Source organism: Artemia franciscana, chromosome 2, assembly GCF_032884065.1.
Source record: "Artemia franciscana chromosome 2, ASM3288406v1, whole genome shotgun sequence".
Lineage (NCBI taxonomy): Eukaryota > Metazoa > Arthropoda > Branchiopoda > Anostraca > Artemiidae > Artemia > Artemia franciscana.
Genome location: NC_088864.1, coordinates 20696520 through 20712774, shown reverse-complemented (window position 1 = coordinate 20712774; position 16255 = coordinate 20696520). Strand labels below are relative to the sequence as shown.

The 16255-nt window shown below is 34.8% G+C and overlaps 1 protein-coding gene across 3 annotated transcripts; it reads right to left on the bottom strand.

Annotated features, from left to right (window-relative positions):
• Positions 1-7263: 7263 nt before the first annotated feature.
• Positions 7264-16080, bottom strand: LOC136038560 (zinc finger protein 234-like). 3 transcript variants are annotated; one of them, XM_065721741.1, is made up of 3 exons: positions 15979-16070; positions 15236-15368; positions 7264-11627 (listed from the first exon to the last, which is right to left on the bottom strand). In XM_065721741.1, the coding sequence occupies exon 3, from the start codon at positions 11591-11593 to the stop codon at positions 10301-10303; it is 1293 nt and encodes a 430-aa protein (XP_065577813.1). In that variant the 5' UTR covers positions 11594-11627; positions 15236-15368; positions 15979-16070; the 3' UTR covers positions 7264-10300. The 3 variants fall into 3 exon arrangements, with proteins under 3 accessions (XP_065577813.1, XP_065577806.1, XP_065577822.1); XM_065721734.1 differs by lacking the exon at positions 15236-15368 and having other exon boundaries at positions 15979-16080; XM_065721750.1 differs by lacking the exons at positions 15236-15368; positions 15979-16070 and adding an exon at positions 15831-15900.
• Positions 16081-16255: the final 175 nt, after the last annotated feature.

Here is a 16255-nt window from a genome sequence, read left to right as displayed (position 1 = left end):
TAGATTATGGATGCATTCGTAGGAGGAAGTGTCGGGACCACCCCTATTCATGGTGGCATTTCTCTCCCTGCTTCTTTAACAGAAGGGAAAATTCTTGACAATCAGATTAGCCATTTTCCTCTTCTAACCTTTCAAGACCCGCCGGAATTCACTGAAGAAGAAATAGACTTGATTCGAAGAGGTGGAGGTATTTTGCCAATACCTGGTATCTTAAAGCCGTACAAATCGCTAATAATACCTTTAGGCATTGTGGCATCAGGTGTAGTGGTCCTTGTAATTGTTATTATTGCTGGTATTGCAGCAGCGTTTGCATCTGACCTTACTATGGACTGCTGTGATGGACCAAAAGTTCTGTTTTTGGAAGAAGAGAAATACGAGAACTATGCTGATAAATTTAAAAGACAAGATAGCTCTGAACTTGAGGACAGTTTTAATACAGCACAAATGACGGAATTTTTTCTACCAGTTGGAACAGAAGAACCAACTTTGATGGAGTTTAAGAAAAATTGTGGGATTTTCGAATGTGATGATTTTTTAAAATAAATTTCTGGATTTAACCAGTTTCTCCTTTTTATTCATTCCAGGGCTGCAAAAGTGAAAGAGGACGATTACTACTTAGATTTTGAAAAAAAGTCTTACATTTGAAATTTTTATTGAAAAATATAATCACACCCTACATTTACTGACTGTTTTTTGGGTTTTAATTGAAGTTTTCTTTAAACCTTGACCCCAATTTTTTTGGGTCAATTGGTGTCCATGGTTCATTCTAGGTTTCAATTCATGTAGCAGGCTATATCATAGTTCCTTAATTCCGAGCAAAAGCTGTCTGGTAGCATAAATTCTATTCTTAAGTACCTTTTTAGACCCTGTTTTATTTCCATCAACTTGTTCATTTGCATATGAAATGAAAAAAATACGCGTTTTTTGTCAGCTGAAAGTAAGGAGGAACATTACCCAATAGACTCAAAACGAACAGAATTTATTCCGTATATGGAGGGGTTATCTCCCTCCTTAACATCTTGCCCTTCAAGGTAAAGCTTTTACAACTTTAAAAAAAGCTTCCTATTCTAATCAAATAACCCTCTATTCCAGCAATCATTCTTAAAAACTGGGAGAGACAGTCAAACTTTGGCGTAAAGAACAAGGTATTGGGGGCTGGGTCGTACTAAAAATACTTTAGTGTTAAGAGCGAGGTATTAGGAGGAGGTGAATCCTATATGAGTAATAATTTCTGTTCGTTTTAAGTTTTAATGCTGCTCCTTACTTTCAGTTGAAAAAACTTTTTCATATTTATTTTTCATTGTTTTTTTTTAAATAATGATAGAAAATCCTGCACGCCCTCCGTGGAAACTCTCTTCCTCCATGACGAATTTTTCCATGGAAAGATCCGTAATCCCTCCTCCTCCCAACCAAAAAAATCCCCCTTTAAACGTCTGTACACTTCCCAATAACCATTCCTACTTGTAAACACCATTCAAAAATTGTAACATGCAACCCCTCCCACGGGGACTGTGGGGGGTGTAAGTCGTCTCCAAAGAGATAGTTATTAGGTTTTTTGACCATGTTGAATAAAATAGCTATCTTAAAATTTTGATCCGGTGACTTCGGGAAAAAAGCGAGGGGGGGCCTAGGTGCCCTCTAATATTTTGGTCACTTAAAGGGGCACTAGAAATTTTAATTTTCGTTAGAATGAGCCCTCTCGCAACATTCTAGGACCACTGGGTTGATATGATCACCCCTGGGGAAAAAACAAACAAATAAACACGCATTCGTGATCTGTCTTCTGGCAAAAAAAAAAAAAAAATAAGGCTATGACTTTCAGTGGGTGTTTCCCCCTATTTTCAAAAATAAGGTATATTTCCTCAGTCTCGTAACTATTGATCGGTGTGACTAAACTTGATGAAACTTATATATTAAAATCAGCATTAAAATGCAATTCTTTTTATGTTACTATTGGTATCAAAATTCAGTTTTTTTTCTCCAAGACTCCATGACTTTTAAGGGGTGTTTCCCCCTATTTTCTAAAATAAAACAAATTGTCTCAGGCTCGTAACTTTTGATGGGTAATATGAAACTTACGTATTTAAATTAAACATTAAAATACGATTCTTTTGATGTAACTATTGGTATTAAAATTCCGTTTTTTAGAGTTTCGGTTACTTTTGAGCCGGGTCGCTCCTTACTACAGTTCGTTACACTCCTTGTTCGTTACCAAGAACTGTTTGATTATCGTACACTCCTTTAAAACTCCTAACTTGAGATTTTCAGTTTTGCTAATACTCCTACACCAAGCTATACTAGTCAAAAAAGCTATACTAGTCAAAAGACAATATTTCATTAGCTTCAAACATTATTTTTTCTTTTATTGCTCATTAACCATAGTTTGTATTTTCGCACACTCATCAAAGCTAAACTAATCAAAAGATATCGTTTTATTAGCTTCAAACATTTCTTTCTTTTGTTGCTCAATACCATTGTTTTATATTCTTGTACTCTCTTTTAAAATTAAATTTAAAAAACAACTTTTTCCAACTGAAAATAAGGAGCAACATCAAGACTTAAAACAAACAGAAATTGTTATGTATATGAGGGGAGAGGGATATACACTTGGTGTAAAAATCTCTCGAATTTTGGGGCGTTACATGCCGGAAAAAGGTGATGGGGCGTAGACTTTAGTTTGGTGCAGGAGTAATGGCAAAGTTGAAAAATCTAAAGTTAGGTCTTAAATGAGTGTACAAAAACGGAAAAAGATGGTTAATGACTAATAAAAGTGCATGGTTAATAACAGAAAAATGCAATAAAAAATCTTCGCACAAAAAACATTTTCTCTAACCATCAGTCCCCATCCAGATTACGCCCGCCTCGAGTTGTTTCTGAGCCTGTTCCTATCCCGTCCCCTGCTTTACCTCCGGATATGAAAAACAAGAGCTAAGAGCTCATATGGCACTTGTGACGAGGCCAGACAAGCCAAGAGCTAATATGGTATGAGCTCTAGCAAAATTCTAAGAATCAATAGATTGATTTAAAAGGAAAGTCGGAAGCTTATGCCGGTAGGGATTTAAAATAAGACCTCTGAGACATGAGTTCCTTCTAAATATCAAATTTCATTAAAATCCGGTCACCTGTTCTTAAGTTAAAAATTCCTCAATTTTTTTAATTTTTCCAAATCAACCCCCCAGCTCCTCCAAAGTGAACAGATCCGTTCCAATTATGTCAATGACGTATCTATAACTTGTAGTTAATATTCCATTCAAGTTTCATCACGATCTCTCCTCTAAGCGTTTTCCTAGATTTCTGTTTCCTCCCTCCAACCCCCTATGTCCCCAGACCCGTTTCGAATTGAAAATGGAGCATCTGAGACAGATCCTTCTATATATCAAGTTTCATTAAGATCCAATCACCCATTCGTAAGATAAAGATACCTCAATTTTCATATTTTCCAAGAATTCCGGTTTCCCCCTCCAACTCCTCCAAATATCACCGGATCTCGTCGGTATTTGAAATAAGAGCTCTAAAGTACAAGATCCTTCTAAATATCAAATTTCATTAAGATCTGATCCCGTTCGTAAGTTACAAATACCTAATTTTTCCAAATTACTCCCTTCCCCCCAGGACAAGATCCTTCTATATATCAAGTTTCATTAAGATCCAATCACCCATTCGTAAGATAAAGATACCTCAATTTTCATATTTTCCAAGAATTCCGGTTTCCCCCTCCAACTCCTCCAAATATCACCGGATCTCGTCGGTATTTGAAATAAGAGCTCTAAAGCACAAGATCCTTCTAAATATCAAATTTCATTAAGATCTGATCCCGTTCGTAAGTTACAAATACCTAATTTTTCCAAATTACTCCCTTCCCCCCCGCTAACTCCACCAAAGAGGGTGGATCCAGCCCAGTTATGTTAGTCACGTATCTTGGACATGTTTTTATTCCTCCCGCCAAGTTTCATCCTAATCTCTCCGCTTTAAGTGTTTTCCAAGATTTCCGCCCCCCCCCACATGACACTGGATCCTGTTGGGATTTAAAATGAGAGATCTGAGTTACGAGGTTCTTCTAAATATGAAATTTCATGATCATTCCTTTGTAAGTTAAAAATACCTCAGTTTTTCTAATTTTTTAGAATTAACCATCCCCCCCAACTTTCCAAATGGAGCGGATCTGTTCCAGTTATGTCAATCACGTATCTAGGATTTTCGCTTATTTTCCCCACCAAGTTTCATCCCAATCCCTCCACTCTAAGCGTTTTCCAAGATTTTAGGTCCCCCCATCAACTCCCCCATATGTCACCGGATCTGTTCTGGTTATGTCAGTCACGTATCTTGGACTTGTTTTTATTCTTCCCACCAAGTTTCATCCTGATCTGCTGTAAGTGATATCCAATATTTCCGGTTCCCCCAAATTCCCCTCCCCTTAATGACTCTGGATCCGGTCGGGATTTAAAGTAAGAGATCTGAGTTACGAGGTTATTCTTAACGTGAAATTTCATTAAGATCTGATCACTCCTTCGTAAGTTGAAAATACCTCAGTTTTTCTAATTTTTCAGAATTAACCCACCCAACTCCCCCAAACAGAGCAGATCCATTCCGGTTATGTCAATCATGTATCTAGGACTTCTGCTAATTTTCCCATCAAGCTCCATCCCAATCCCTACACTCTAAGCGTTTTCCAAGATTTTAGGTTCCCTCCCTCCAACCCCCCCCCCCCCCAATATCACCAGATCTGGTCGGGAATTAAGAAAAGGGCTCTGAGACACGATATCCTTCCAAACATTAAGTTTCTTTAAGATCCCATCACCCGTTCGTAAGTTAAAAATACTTCATTTTTTCTATTTTTTCCGAATTAACTGGCCCCCCACTCCCCCCTCCCCCCAGATGGTCAAATCGGGAAAATAACTATTTCTAATTTAATTTGGTCTGACCCCTGATATGCCTGCCAAATCTCATCGTCCTAGCTTACATGGAAGTGCCTAAAGTAGCAAAACCGGGACCGATAGACCAACAGAATTTACGATCGCTATGTGTCACTTGGTTAATACCAAGGGCCATAAAAACCTTTGGCCTCTTTACAACAGAAAAAAAAACTGAATACCTCGCTACTTTCTCTCTTTTGTTATCAGATAGCCTACTGGTGCTGCTCAAGTTTTGACTTGAATGTTTTTCTTGTTTTCGTTTTGGCATTTTTAGCCAGTGTTTCAGTTTTCTTACGATGTTTTGACTCTGAAACTCAATTCAGCTATTCGGGACCAGTTGTAACAGTCTTTTAAACTGAATATCCAATCTAACTGAACCCACGTATTGCCTAACCCCCATACAAGTCAACCCTCGTGCAACGGAACCCACGTGCATCTGAAACCCCGTACAACTCAACTCCATTCAACTGAAACCTCATACAACTGGACTCTCATTTAACTTAACCCTCATATAACTCGATCACTGTTTAAGTGAACCCTCGTTCTACCCAGCCGCCGTGCAACTCAACCCCATGCAGCTGAATCCTCAAGCAACTTCAACCCCGTGCAACTGAACAATCGTTGAGCTATTTATTAAATATAAGCAAAAACAAAAAAAGGGTAAATCTACCGTTAATTCTTACTGGCACCGCCCAGTTTGTTTTATAACAGCATAGAAAAGAATAACGGCCAATTTGATAAAAAAAAAAATAGTCTTTAACTATATTTTTTGTGATAATACCATTAACTTTAAATGGCAGGTTTTGGGAAAAATACACAACTTTTAATAAACACAGTTATTTTGGAAGCATCTAGATATTCAAAACTTTTTTTTAAATTCTTTTTACGGATGTTTAAAACAATTAAAACTTTCATATAAACTGTTTGTAAATATGAATTATAAAAATTATTTTCGAAAGAGGAACAATTCTAGCATTTGTTTTTCTGTATAAAGATAAGTAAAAATCGTAATGACTCTAAACCCAGAAAAGAAAGTAACCAAAAATGTTTTAGGGTTTGGCATATCCAAGTCAGAAAAGTCTACCGGTTTTTTTTTTCCAGAATTTGTAAAACTAGGTGTCATTTCCTGGTCGATCTTATGTGGAAAAACCCAAACAAAATACTTTAAGGTTATCCCTTAAATCTTTCCTTACAACATCCTTCTACCCCATTTCAGAATGAACTGCTTTTCCTTTGGACCTAGACGACTGGCCGACAAGGACTCTCTGACAAATTGCCATCCTTCGTCCACATAATGCGTCCTAGCCATCTTAACCTTTGTCTCACTTTAGCCCTAGAAAGCGGAACCTATTCACATTTTATGAGCCACATGAAAAGCTCATAGTTTACAATATATTAAAAAACGCCATCGGGCAAAAAAAAACTAAAAAAAAGCCTCGTAAAATTCCCAGTGTAAACTTTGCTCCCCGTGGAAATTCCTCCCCTCCCACAAAAATTTACTTTTATTTTAACATAAAAATATTGCTTATGAACAATGGCCAAATTGCGTAAATTACAACCCTCCCCTCAGGTGCTATGAGGGGTCTTTTCATCCCCAAAGGTATTATTATTGGACCTCACAACTATGCTGAAATAAATGGCTGTCATAAAGTTCAAGTCAGGTGTCTTTGGGGAAAAAAGGAAGTGGGAGTGTAGCTGACTTCCTACCTTTTTGTTCGCTAAAAAAGGACACTAAAACTTTCCGTTTGAATGAGCCCTCTCCCGATCTTCTAGGGGCACTGGTTCGATGTGATCGCGCCTGGACAAAACAAGAACAAACAAACACACAACGGTGATCAGATGCGTCATAAGAGCTTGAAATTTCAATAGTAAGGTTTTCCGAAAATTCATAACAAATTTTTCCCAAAAAAAATCGCCAAAAACCAAAAGGCAAGAAATAATAGCAACAATTCGGGGTTGTAACCCCAGCAACGCCAATGTTAAGGATGTCAGTTTTTCGAAGAGATACCTTTTAACACTTTTTACGATGATCCCAGAGGCCAGTGGCGCATCCACGATTTTTGGTTGAGGACAGGGGGTAAAGAAAACCCTACAAAACGCATCACAATTTTGATTATATGCATTTTTGTTACTTTTTTGCAAGACAGACCAAAATCTCAGGGAGAAGGGGGGCTCAAACCCAGTAAACCTCCCCCTGGACACGACCTTGCCTGAGGTATGTGATTTTTGCAAGCTGTGCGGTAACTCTAATACAAGCCCCCATGTTCAATATATTTTATTGCAATCGATAGCAATTAGCTGCATTGAACATGGAAGGGTGTTCCAGCAAAAATTGATTGACATCAACATCTTATCTCGAATAACTTTAGTGATTTATACAATTTAATATTCAAGCGAACAGCACACATTAATTAGCACACGACAAGATGAATAAAGGCAAAACTAATGAAACCATGGATTTACATACTTTTGCTTAAAATCCTAAAACAGATAAGGGTACTCGTTTGAATACAGGGTGTTTGAATTTGACACGGTCATGATGGACAGACTTTATGTAAAGGTTCAAGAGCAAAGATACTAATATACATAATAATACAATACGCAGAAAAGAAAAAAACGACAGCACATAATAAATCGACCAAATTCATCTGAATTGGCGGTTATACCCAAGCCACACCATAAACCCATCTGCCAATGAAAAAAGTTAAATGTTGTGAATGACATGGAGTTTAAAGAAAATTTGGTGGGGAAAAGTTTGAGCTATTTAAGGAGGATGAGGTAGCTCTAGAAAAAAGTTTTTGGTGGGGAAGGGGATAGAAACTCTTTATATCCAATTCAGTCGTATCTTCTTTCAAAAGTAAACGTTGAAGGCAGTTGAGCATGAACTCTGGAGTTTTTGGGGGAATATATTGGGAAGACAATATTAATAAAACAACAATAATAAAAACAACAATAAACAACAATAAGGTCTTATCAGACTGTAACTATAGAATATATCCGGAAAATTATGATATCTTAGCGGAATCCCAAGGTACCTGCCCGATAACCGACAACACAGATATTTCCAAGGAAAGGTTAGTTTTTAAAGGGTTTTGCAGACATAAATTGTATGTTTGGTTAGGCAATATCTTGGAATATTAAACACATTTCTCTCTATCAAAATATATACTTCCTAACAAGTAATTCCTTCAAACGGTTCGAAACCTAAATAATTCATCAACTTTTAGACCTAGATCGAAATATACATCAAATGCACATTTAGAAAAAAAAGAAAAATATATACTTGTTTATACCTTAATTTATTATTTTTGATGTATGGGAACAACACAAGAGATGTTTATGTTCAGTTTCTACCAAATCAAAACAGCGGTTGGCACCAATGACACATTACAGAACATACCAAAGAATATGGACAAACTTGAAATAGAAATATCTAACAATATCTGGCGTTTGGTGTTTTTTTTTTTATTCATAACTATTAATTGTATGTTTCTTATAAACTGGAATGGAACACTTGTAACCACAGAAATTTCGGTCAATACACCAATGACAATAATTTTCCTTTGTTATTACCAAAATTAGAAACACCAAACACTAAAAGGGGTTTTTATGTGTATTTACCTGTGTAAATATAAATACTATATACATACATAGATATATGTAAATAATCTAGAAACAAGACTCCGGTTAAAAATCATGCTGGGTTGAATACCGGGGTAATAAAACCCCAAAAAGTATTTTTTGGTTTAACCAAATTCAAAAAGTCGGTTTTCATAACTTCGTTCTTTTTACCAGAATCTGTATTGAAGCATCTCAAATTGCCCTAGTCAAATAAAGTTTTGAAATATGCTATTATTCGTCAGAAGGGGAGGGTGTAGAATCCCCTGTCCACTCTGCCCGTCTCCATGGCTGTACCAAAGACATACCTCATAGGTATGAATTTTGAGCAACTTCAATTAACATTGAAGTCAATTTCGTAACAAGCTTAAATTACCATGAATTAGGGGGCGTTGCCAGATCACAGACCCCACAAAAGGCTTGAGCATTGCCAAAAACGAACCTTGAAGTATTTCTGTGTTTGTGCATATTGTAAATAGTATTACATAGGTAGATGACCAAATGCTAGGAACTATCTTTCGTTGTCTTTACTGCATCAGCCGTTTGGTAATTAATCATGATAATTTAGTAATTATCAAATAGAAACATGCAAGGACGAGTCCGGGAGTAAAGGATTTGCACCTTCCTCCCCGAAACAAAAATTCCTAAAAAACAAATTTTTGAAGCGTTTTGTAAAATTTTGTTTTGTAACTCCCCCTGAAGAAAATAATCCTCAAGAACAAAAATCCCCCCACCCCGAACAAAAAGCTAGTCCATGGTGGAATGTTATTAGGAAAAAGAAATCAACATTTTGCATTACAATTGATCTAAACTATAACTATGATCATATAAATCATGAAGCAAGATCTTACAATTCGGATAATAAAACATCTTTTTTTGATTTTTCTCAATTCAAAAAGTAGTTTTTACAAGAACTGGGCAGGAGTAAGGAGGATTAGACGCACAAAAATTCGTGGGAATTGCTTTACTTTTTTTCGTTCTTGCGACGGGTTAAGTAATCGAATCAACTTATTGCTATATTTAATGAATAGTGATTCGAAAAAAAGGATTCAAAACTTACCATTAAAACATTATCAGTGAAGTATAATGTGTGCGTTACTTTTTGCTGTTTTTGGTTTTCGTCAACAAAAATATAAAACATCATAGTTCCTAAAACATGATTCCCTCCCAGCAATATTGATACTTTTGAATATGCAAAGCAGGCAGGGCAAATGTGCAAAATAGCCCTGCTTTGCACGTCTTTTCTTTATAAACAGCATACACCTTATGTAAAGGCTAAAAGCCAAGTCATTATTCGTTTATCAAAATGGATAAAGATTCTGCACCTTAGAAAGCTTAGAGAAAAATTTCATAATGCGTGTTTTTTTGTTAATTCATTAGGAGAAAGCCAATCTCCCTTAGACAAGGCATCCTTATTGTTGTTATTTATCAACATAGACAATGGATTCTGCCCAATTAAGTGGTTTTTAGCCCTTTCCAAGGAACAAAATTAGAGAATTACGATAGATAATCCACATAGTAAATATATGCACCGATTTCTGTTTACAAGAAATCTTAATCCTTTCAGGTTTTCAAATGCAATTCTACCTGCATTTGGAGTTGTCTAAGATATTGTCTTTAATTGTTACACTAGGGATAACTCTGACTAATCAAGTTAGTCACACAAATGATAATTCTAGACTATTTGTAGTTCTAGGTAATATAAATCTAGGTAATTTATATGGCAGTATGCACTCAAAATCTATAAATAAAAAAAAAAACGGTTCATATCAACTTTTGATCTGGTGACATTTCATATGTGTAAACAAGTTCGATTTTTGAGAGAAGCACTTTCCACAATCCTGGCATGAAAACGGTTTTTCACCCGTGTGAACACGAACATGTGCTATGAGGTTCGAATTTTGCGCAAAGGATTTGTCGCAGATGTCACAGGTGAATGTTCGTTCACCAGAGTGAACACGCAGATGGTTGGCTAAATTAGTTCTTTGTGTGAAGCTGCTGCCACATACATCACATACAAATGGCTTCTGTCCTGTGTGGATTCGAACATGTTGATCCAAGCTGGACCTCTGTACAAAAGTCCTACTACATTTAGGGCAAGAGAATGGCTTCTGACCTTTAGTCGTATTTAGATGATTTCGCAGGCCAGAATGCGTAGCAAAAGATTTATTACAGTGATTGCATGGATATGGCCTCTCACCAGTGTGTACACGCTTATGCACATGTAAATGAGCTTTTTGCTTAAAACTTTTATCACAGATACTACAAGAGAAAGGTTTCTCTCCGGTGTGAATTCGTCTATGTTTTTCCATTTCTGATAACGCTTTAAAAATTTTACCACAAACTGGACAAGTACTTCCATTTTTTCTTAGTTGATGCTCTGGCTCTGAGCTTGACCCTTGATCGGTGGATGAATCAGAAATTAATGAAGGTTTATTAACAGGCCTCATTTTACCCAGAGATTCTGGTTCTGCTTTAGTTTTTTTCTCAAAATGTTTATTACTTTTTCGATTAAGTCCTGGCTTAGGACTTACCCGTAAATCCAAAACAAAATTTTCATCCATGTTTTCATCAAAACTTTCATCAAGTGAAGGACTAGGAGTGTTACTTGGTTCATGCTTTGAGTTACTATTTGGCGTCAATGCACAAAGAGTAGGCATTTCATCAAAGTTTATGGTAAGAAATTCATCTTGCCTTGCATCAAAATCATAAATAGAACTTTTTTTCAATTTTGGGCTAGTTTCTCCATATATTTCATTAAGTTTGATTTTCTCTCGATATAAAGGAAGGTTCTTCTTTCTTTTGTCATGGGCTAAAAATTGTCTCTGTTGACACTTCCCTCCAAACGAAAAAAATTGCTGCCCATCTTCTTCATCGCTGTTTTCAGAGGCTAGCATGTCCTCTAGTTCACCGCAAGCATGCTGATCAAACTCCAACTTGTTCGTAAAACGATTGCCGCATGTCTCACATGTTAATGGCTCCCCATCTACATGAAGTCGTTTATGGGCTGTCAATGCTGACTCTCGATTGAACGTCCTGTTACATACTTCACAAATATACATTTTAACTCTTCAATGGTATTCGGGGTAATAATATCTGAAATTAAGAGAAAACATACATTAAACCTGAATACGACCCTGTGTAAAGTGTAAGTCGAATAAGATACAGACTACAGAGTGCTCATAATAAATTTCTCATTTCGTTAAACTTCAAGTAAAGATAAAATTACATTGCAAACTTGAGACGATTTAGAATCCTAAAGAGCGGAATATTTTTCGAAACAAAAACTTATTTTCCCCTGGTTGTTTGCACATACAGATAAGTTTGACTCTTTCTCTCAATTCTCTTTATTAAACAGTAACAAAACTTTAACGTAAAGAGCGGAGTGTTGAGAAGAGAACAGCCCCTTTCATACATGGAATGATTTCTGTTAGTTTTAAGTTTTAATGTCGCTCCTTACTTTCAGTTAAAAAAAACATTTCTTTTTATTTAATTTCTGAATGTTTTTGAATTAATGCATGTTTGATTTTGGCTCTCCGCACATAAATTATTAAAATGGCATTGTATATTAATTCCTTTTGATTCCGCCTTGGCTCAACATTTGTACAACAATCCACACTTTTCATTTTAGTTTACAACACCTCCATTATTGCCTCCGTTAAATGTCTCATGCAAGTTTTCAGTGATGCACTTGTGATAAAAAAAAAAGCACATGCACCGAAAGGTAGCTCTCATAGAGACACTGGAAAAACCTTAAACCCCATTTATGGGGTTTAAAGTCCCACTAATGATGAAATTAAAATCAAAAGTCCCATTTATGATGAAATTATTAATTCTGATCGTTTTCGCATACATCCACAAGATTATGTTCTGAAATCAAATAGAATATCTGATAACAATCTACCTGGAAAGCGATCAGCCTTTAAGAGTGCTTTAGGTAAGATCAAATTGTGAAATACCATTTAGACTTAGGGTTTTTATTCAGTTACACTTTCACCATTACACAGAAAGGGTCATCCTATTTTAGTTTTGCGTTTTGTTTTTAGGTCGTTTTAATTCAGTTTTGATTTGCATTGAAGAAAGTCAAGCAGAGGTCTGGACCGAAATATTTGCGAAATTTTTCAACTTTTTTACTGGCTGTTTATTTTCATCGTTTTCTTCCTTTCTTTGCGATTTTATTTTTTATCATTATTAGCCAGTGTAGTCTCAGGAACTGATTATGACGTAATATTGAAAAAAAATAGTTAACAAATAATAAAATATAAAAATTTGCCTTGATTTGACCTCAATAGTGTTTCAGTTCTCTGATAGCAACAAAGAAACAAAAATCAGAATGAAAAAGAAAAAAAAATCAGTTCTATGCCACCTATGCAAAAATGTCACTTTTTATTTTTAAGGGGCTTTGGGCTCTTTGTAGAAATTCCTGCAAATTTGCTTTTGAAATAATATTTCAGTATTAATATTAATCGAAATAATAAGTAATATTCCTGGATCAGGTGCAAATGACAATTTCTTTTTCACTCAATCTTTTGTGAAAATGCATTTTTAAATTCTGGGTTCCTATGGGCTGTTTTAGGCTACATTAAGAGCTTTAAAAAGAAGTTGTCCCTGAAACGATTTTATAATTTCAAAGAGCATGAAAAAAACATCAAGTGACGTACCATAATTACTTCGTTCCAAGCTAAATTATTCTTTATTGCACACATAATTTTACTGTTTGCAAATATATAATTCAGGGTATATATTTGACCTTTGGGGAGGAGGGTTAGGTTAATTGGTACACCTTAACTAATAATATAAGTGAGTATTCCAACAGTATTGGTGCAAAATTAGCCCTCATTAATAGTCAACACAGTGCTATACCAACTTCCATTCAAAATGAATGTGACATCAACTATACAATTAATATAGCCTATATTGTTCTCCAATTCCTATAAAGTGTTGATTACAATTTTAGAAGATACTCATTGTTTTAAGTTAGGCAATATTAGCAAGTATTCTACAAAAATAGAAAGAAAACAATGTTATACATTGTCACAAATACATCTGACATATATGAAAAGTAATACATTGTTTCATTGCAAACTGTTCCTACTTGCCTTCAGAAACTTAAAGTATGCTTGAATCTTTCATCTAAGGCAAAACTTTAAAAATAATTTATTTGCTATTAAATATTGTTTCAACCATAAAATACAAACGCAAATGAAAAAAAGCATCAAGTGATGTGCCATAATCGCTTTGTTCCTAGCTAAATTGTTCTTTACTGCACACATAATTTTACTGTTCTTTGCAAATACATAATTCAGGGTATATATTTGACCTATGGGGAGGAGGGTTAGGTTAATTGGTACACCTTAACTAATAATATAAGTGAGTATCCCAATGGTACTGGTGCAGAATTAATCCTCATTAATAATCAAGACAGTGTTATATCAACTTCCATTCAAAGTGAGTGCCACATAAACGATAAAATTAATATAGCCTACATTGTTCTCCAATTCCTGTAAAATACTGGTGACAATTTCAGCAGATACTCACAGTTTTAAGTTTGGCAACATTAACAAGTCTTCTTCAAAAATAGAGAGAAAACAATGTTACAAATAGTCACAAATGCAATCTGACATAAGACAATATGTAATACATTGTTTCATTGCAAACTGTTTTTACTTGCCTTAAGAAACCTAAAGTATGCTTGAATCTTTCGTCAAAGATAAAACTTTTAAAATAATTTATTTGCTATTAAATATTGTTTTATCCATAAAATACAAATACAAATAAAAAAGGCATCATGTGATGTACCATAATTACTTTGTTCCTAGCTAAATTGTTCTTTATTGCACACATAATTTTATAGTTTTTTGCAAACATATAATTCAGGGTATATATTTGACTCTTTGCAATGAAACAATGCATAAAACACAAATACATTGTTTGTGTAGTCTTCAAAAAATTAACCCATTCTTTAATTTGATACTAATCTTAAGAGCTGGTTTTGAAATTAGAGCCATATCCCCTGGATAAAAACATTCAGTGTTTAGAGTCAAATTCTTTTTACTCTAGTATTTCTTGGTTTAGGTATTACAAAATATATGACAGTGTACTGCTATACTATTGGTTAATAAATTTCTACCCAACTAGATAGGACAATCTAAACCATGTCAGTCTTATATTTCCAAATAAAATAGCTAAGCTTTCTTTCACATTCTTTCAAATGAAAATAAAAAATACTTCTATTTAATAATAATAATAATTAAATACATTGTCATACATTGTTTTCAACCAACTCCAAGGGACATTTAACTTTATGAAATCATTTACCAAGCTTCTATGTAATATTTGATAAGACCTGATTGAAACAGAAGCAAAGAGGGTGGGGGAGGGGTACTAGAGAATTTTTATAAGGACCTGAAATGTTGAAAAAAGGCTTTGCAACATAGAAGTAAATAAATGTCTGTGTCTCTACTCTGACACTTTTTGTCAAATTGTGAAAACTAAGTTATACATTGTTTCAATAGTTTACAATAAGTAGCCTACAGAGTGGGAGGCATATATAGGGTAGTCAATTCTTTTTGTTATTTTTAATGTCTATTTAGATCAAAATTGATAAAGTACTTTTTTACCTGGCATATAGGCTACCAATCTTAGGTCTTTAACTAGGCTACCACTGTAATACTATTAAAAAAATTGTCAAACATTTTACCTACCTGCACATTTTCTTTATAGCCTTGCTTCTAGAAATCTTCTAAAGAGAATGACCCTCCCCCCTGAAGAAAACTTATATGGCTTTCTCCCTTGAAATACAATCATCAAATTTGTTTTGATCAAGATAATTCATCTCTGAAAAGTGAAACAAAGTTATACATTGTTTCTAAAAGTCTCAAGTAGTTAGTTTCAAGGTAATGTCTCATTTAGGCTGACCTGCCCTGATGAAAATTTTATCTAATCTAAATTGTTACAGCTACTATCAAAAGGGAATACTGAGGGGGGGGGATTCAAAACTGCTAGTCTTCAGACTAAACAGTAGACTGATCTAGCATTCTACTACATTGGTATAAAACCTTAGGCCAGTAGAACTTTTCATATTTGAATAAATATGAAAAAAATTATTTTTCTGAAATTACAGGGTTACCTTTTTTGAGTTTTCACTTTCAATAACTAGGTCAGGCAATAATGTACCTATGCGAATTAGAAATTCAGTAACAAAGTTAATGAAGGACCAAGCAGAATAGAATTAGCATGCTTAATTATAAAAAAAAAATGCTGTAAAGGTCAAAATGATGCAAATAAGACGCTCACGACCTGATGTAACAGACTTATGACAGAAGTAGCCTATTAGTATTCAATTCCAATTTATAGAGAAGTCCTCTGACGAAAACAAAAATAGTTCATCTTCCCTGTAGAAACAACGATACTTCATAATAAAAAGAGTATTTTAAAAATATATGACCTGCTAGGAATCAAAATAGGCCAACAAAGAATTTAGTAAACACTAAATTAAGGAGGTTGGTTATTTTTTTTATATTAGGCGTCTAGACTGCTCCAAATTTAGAAGAAAAGAAGAAGATAAAGAGTATCAGAGAAAGCAAGGAAATTATCTCTGCAAAACTGCCCAGCACCATCTAGCGTTGTAAAAATTTCACAGCACTACTTAGAACAAAACTGAATCGGAATATTACTTATTTGCATTCATTTATCTTAATTGTAGTTTTAGGAGAAGAAAAGTC

What these genes read in the sequence shown, in the direction of transcription:
- LOC136038560 (XM_065721734.1), bottom strand. Translation starts at nt 11,593, where the DNA reads ATGTATATTTGTGAAGTATGTAACAGGACGTTCAATCGAGAGTCAGCA.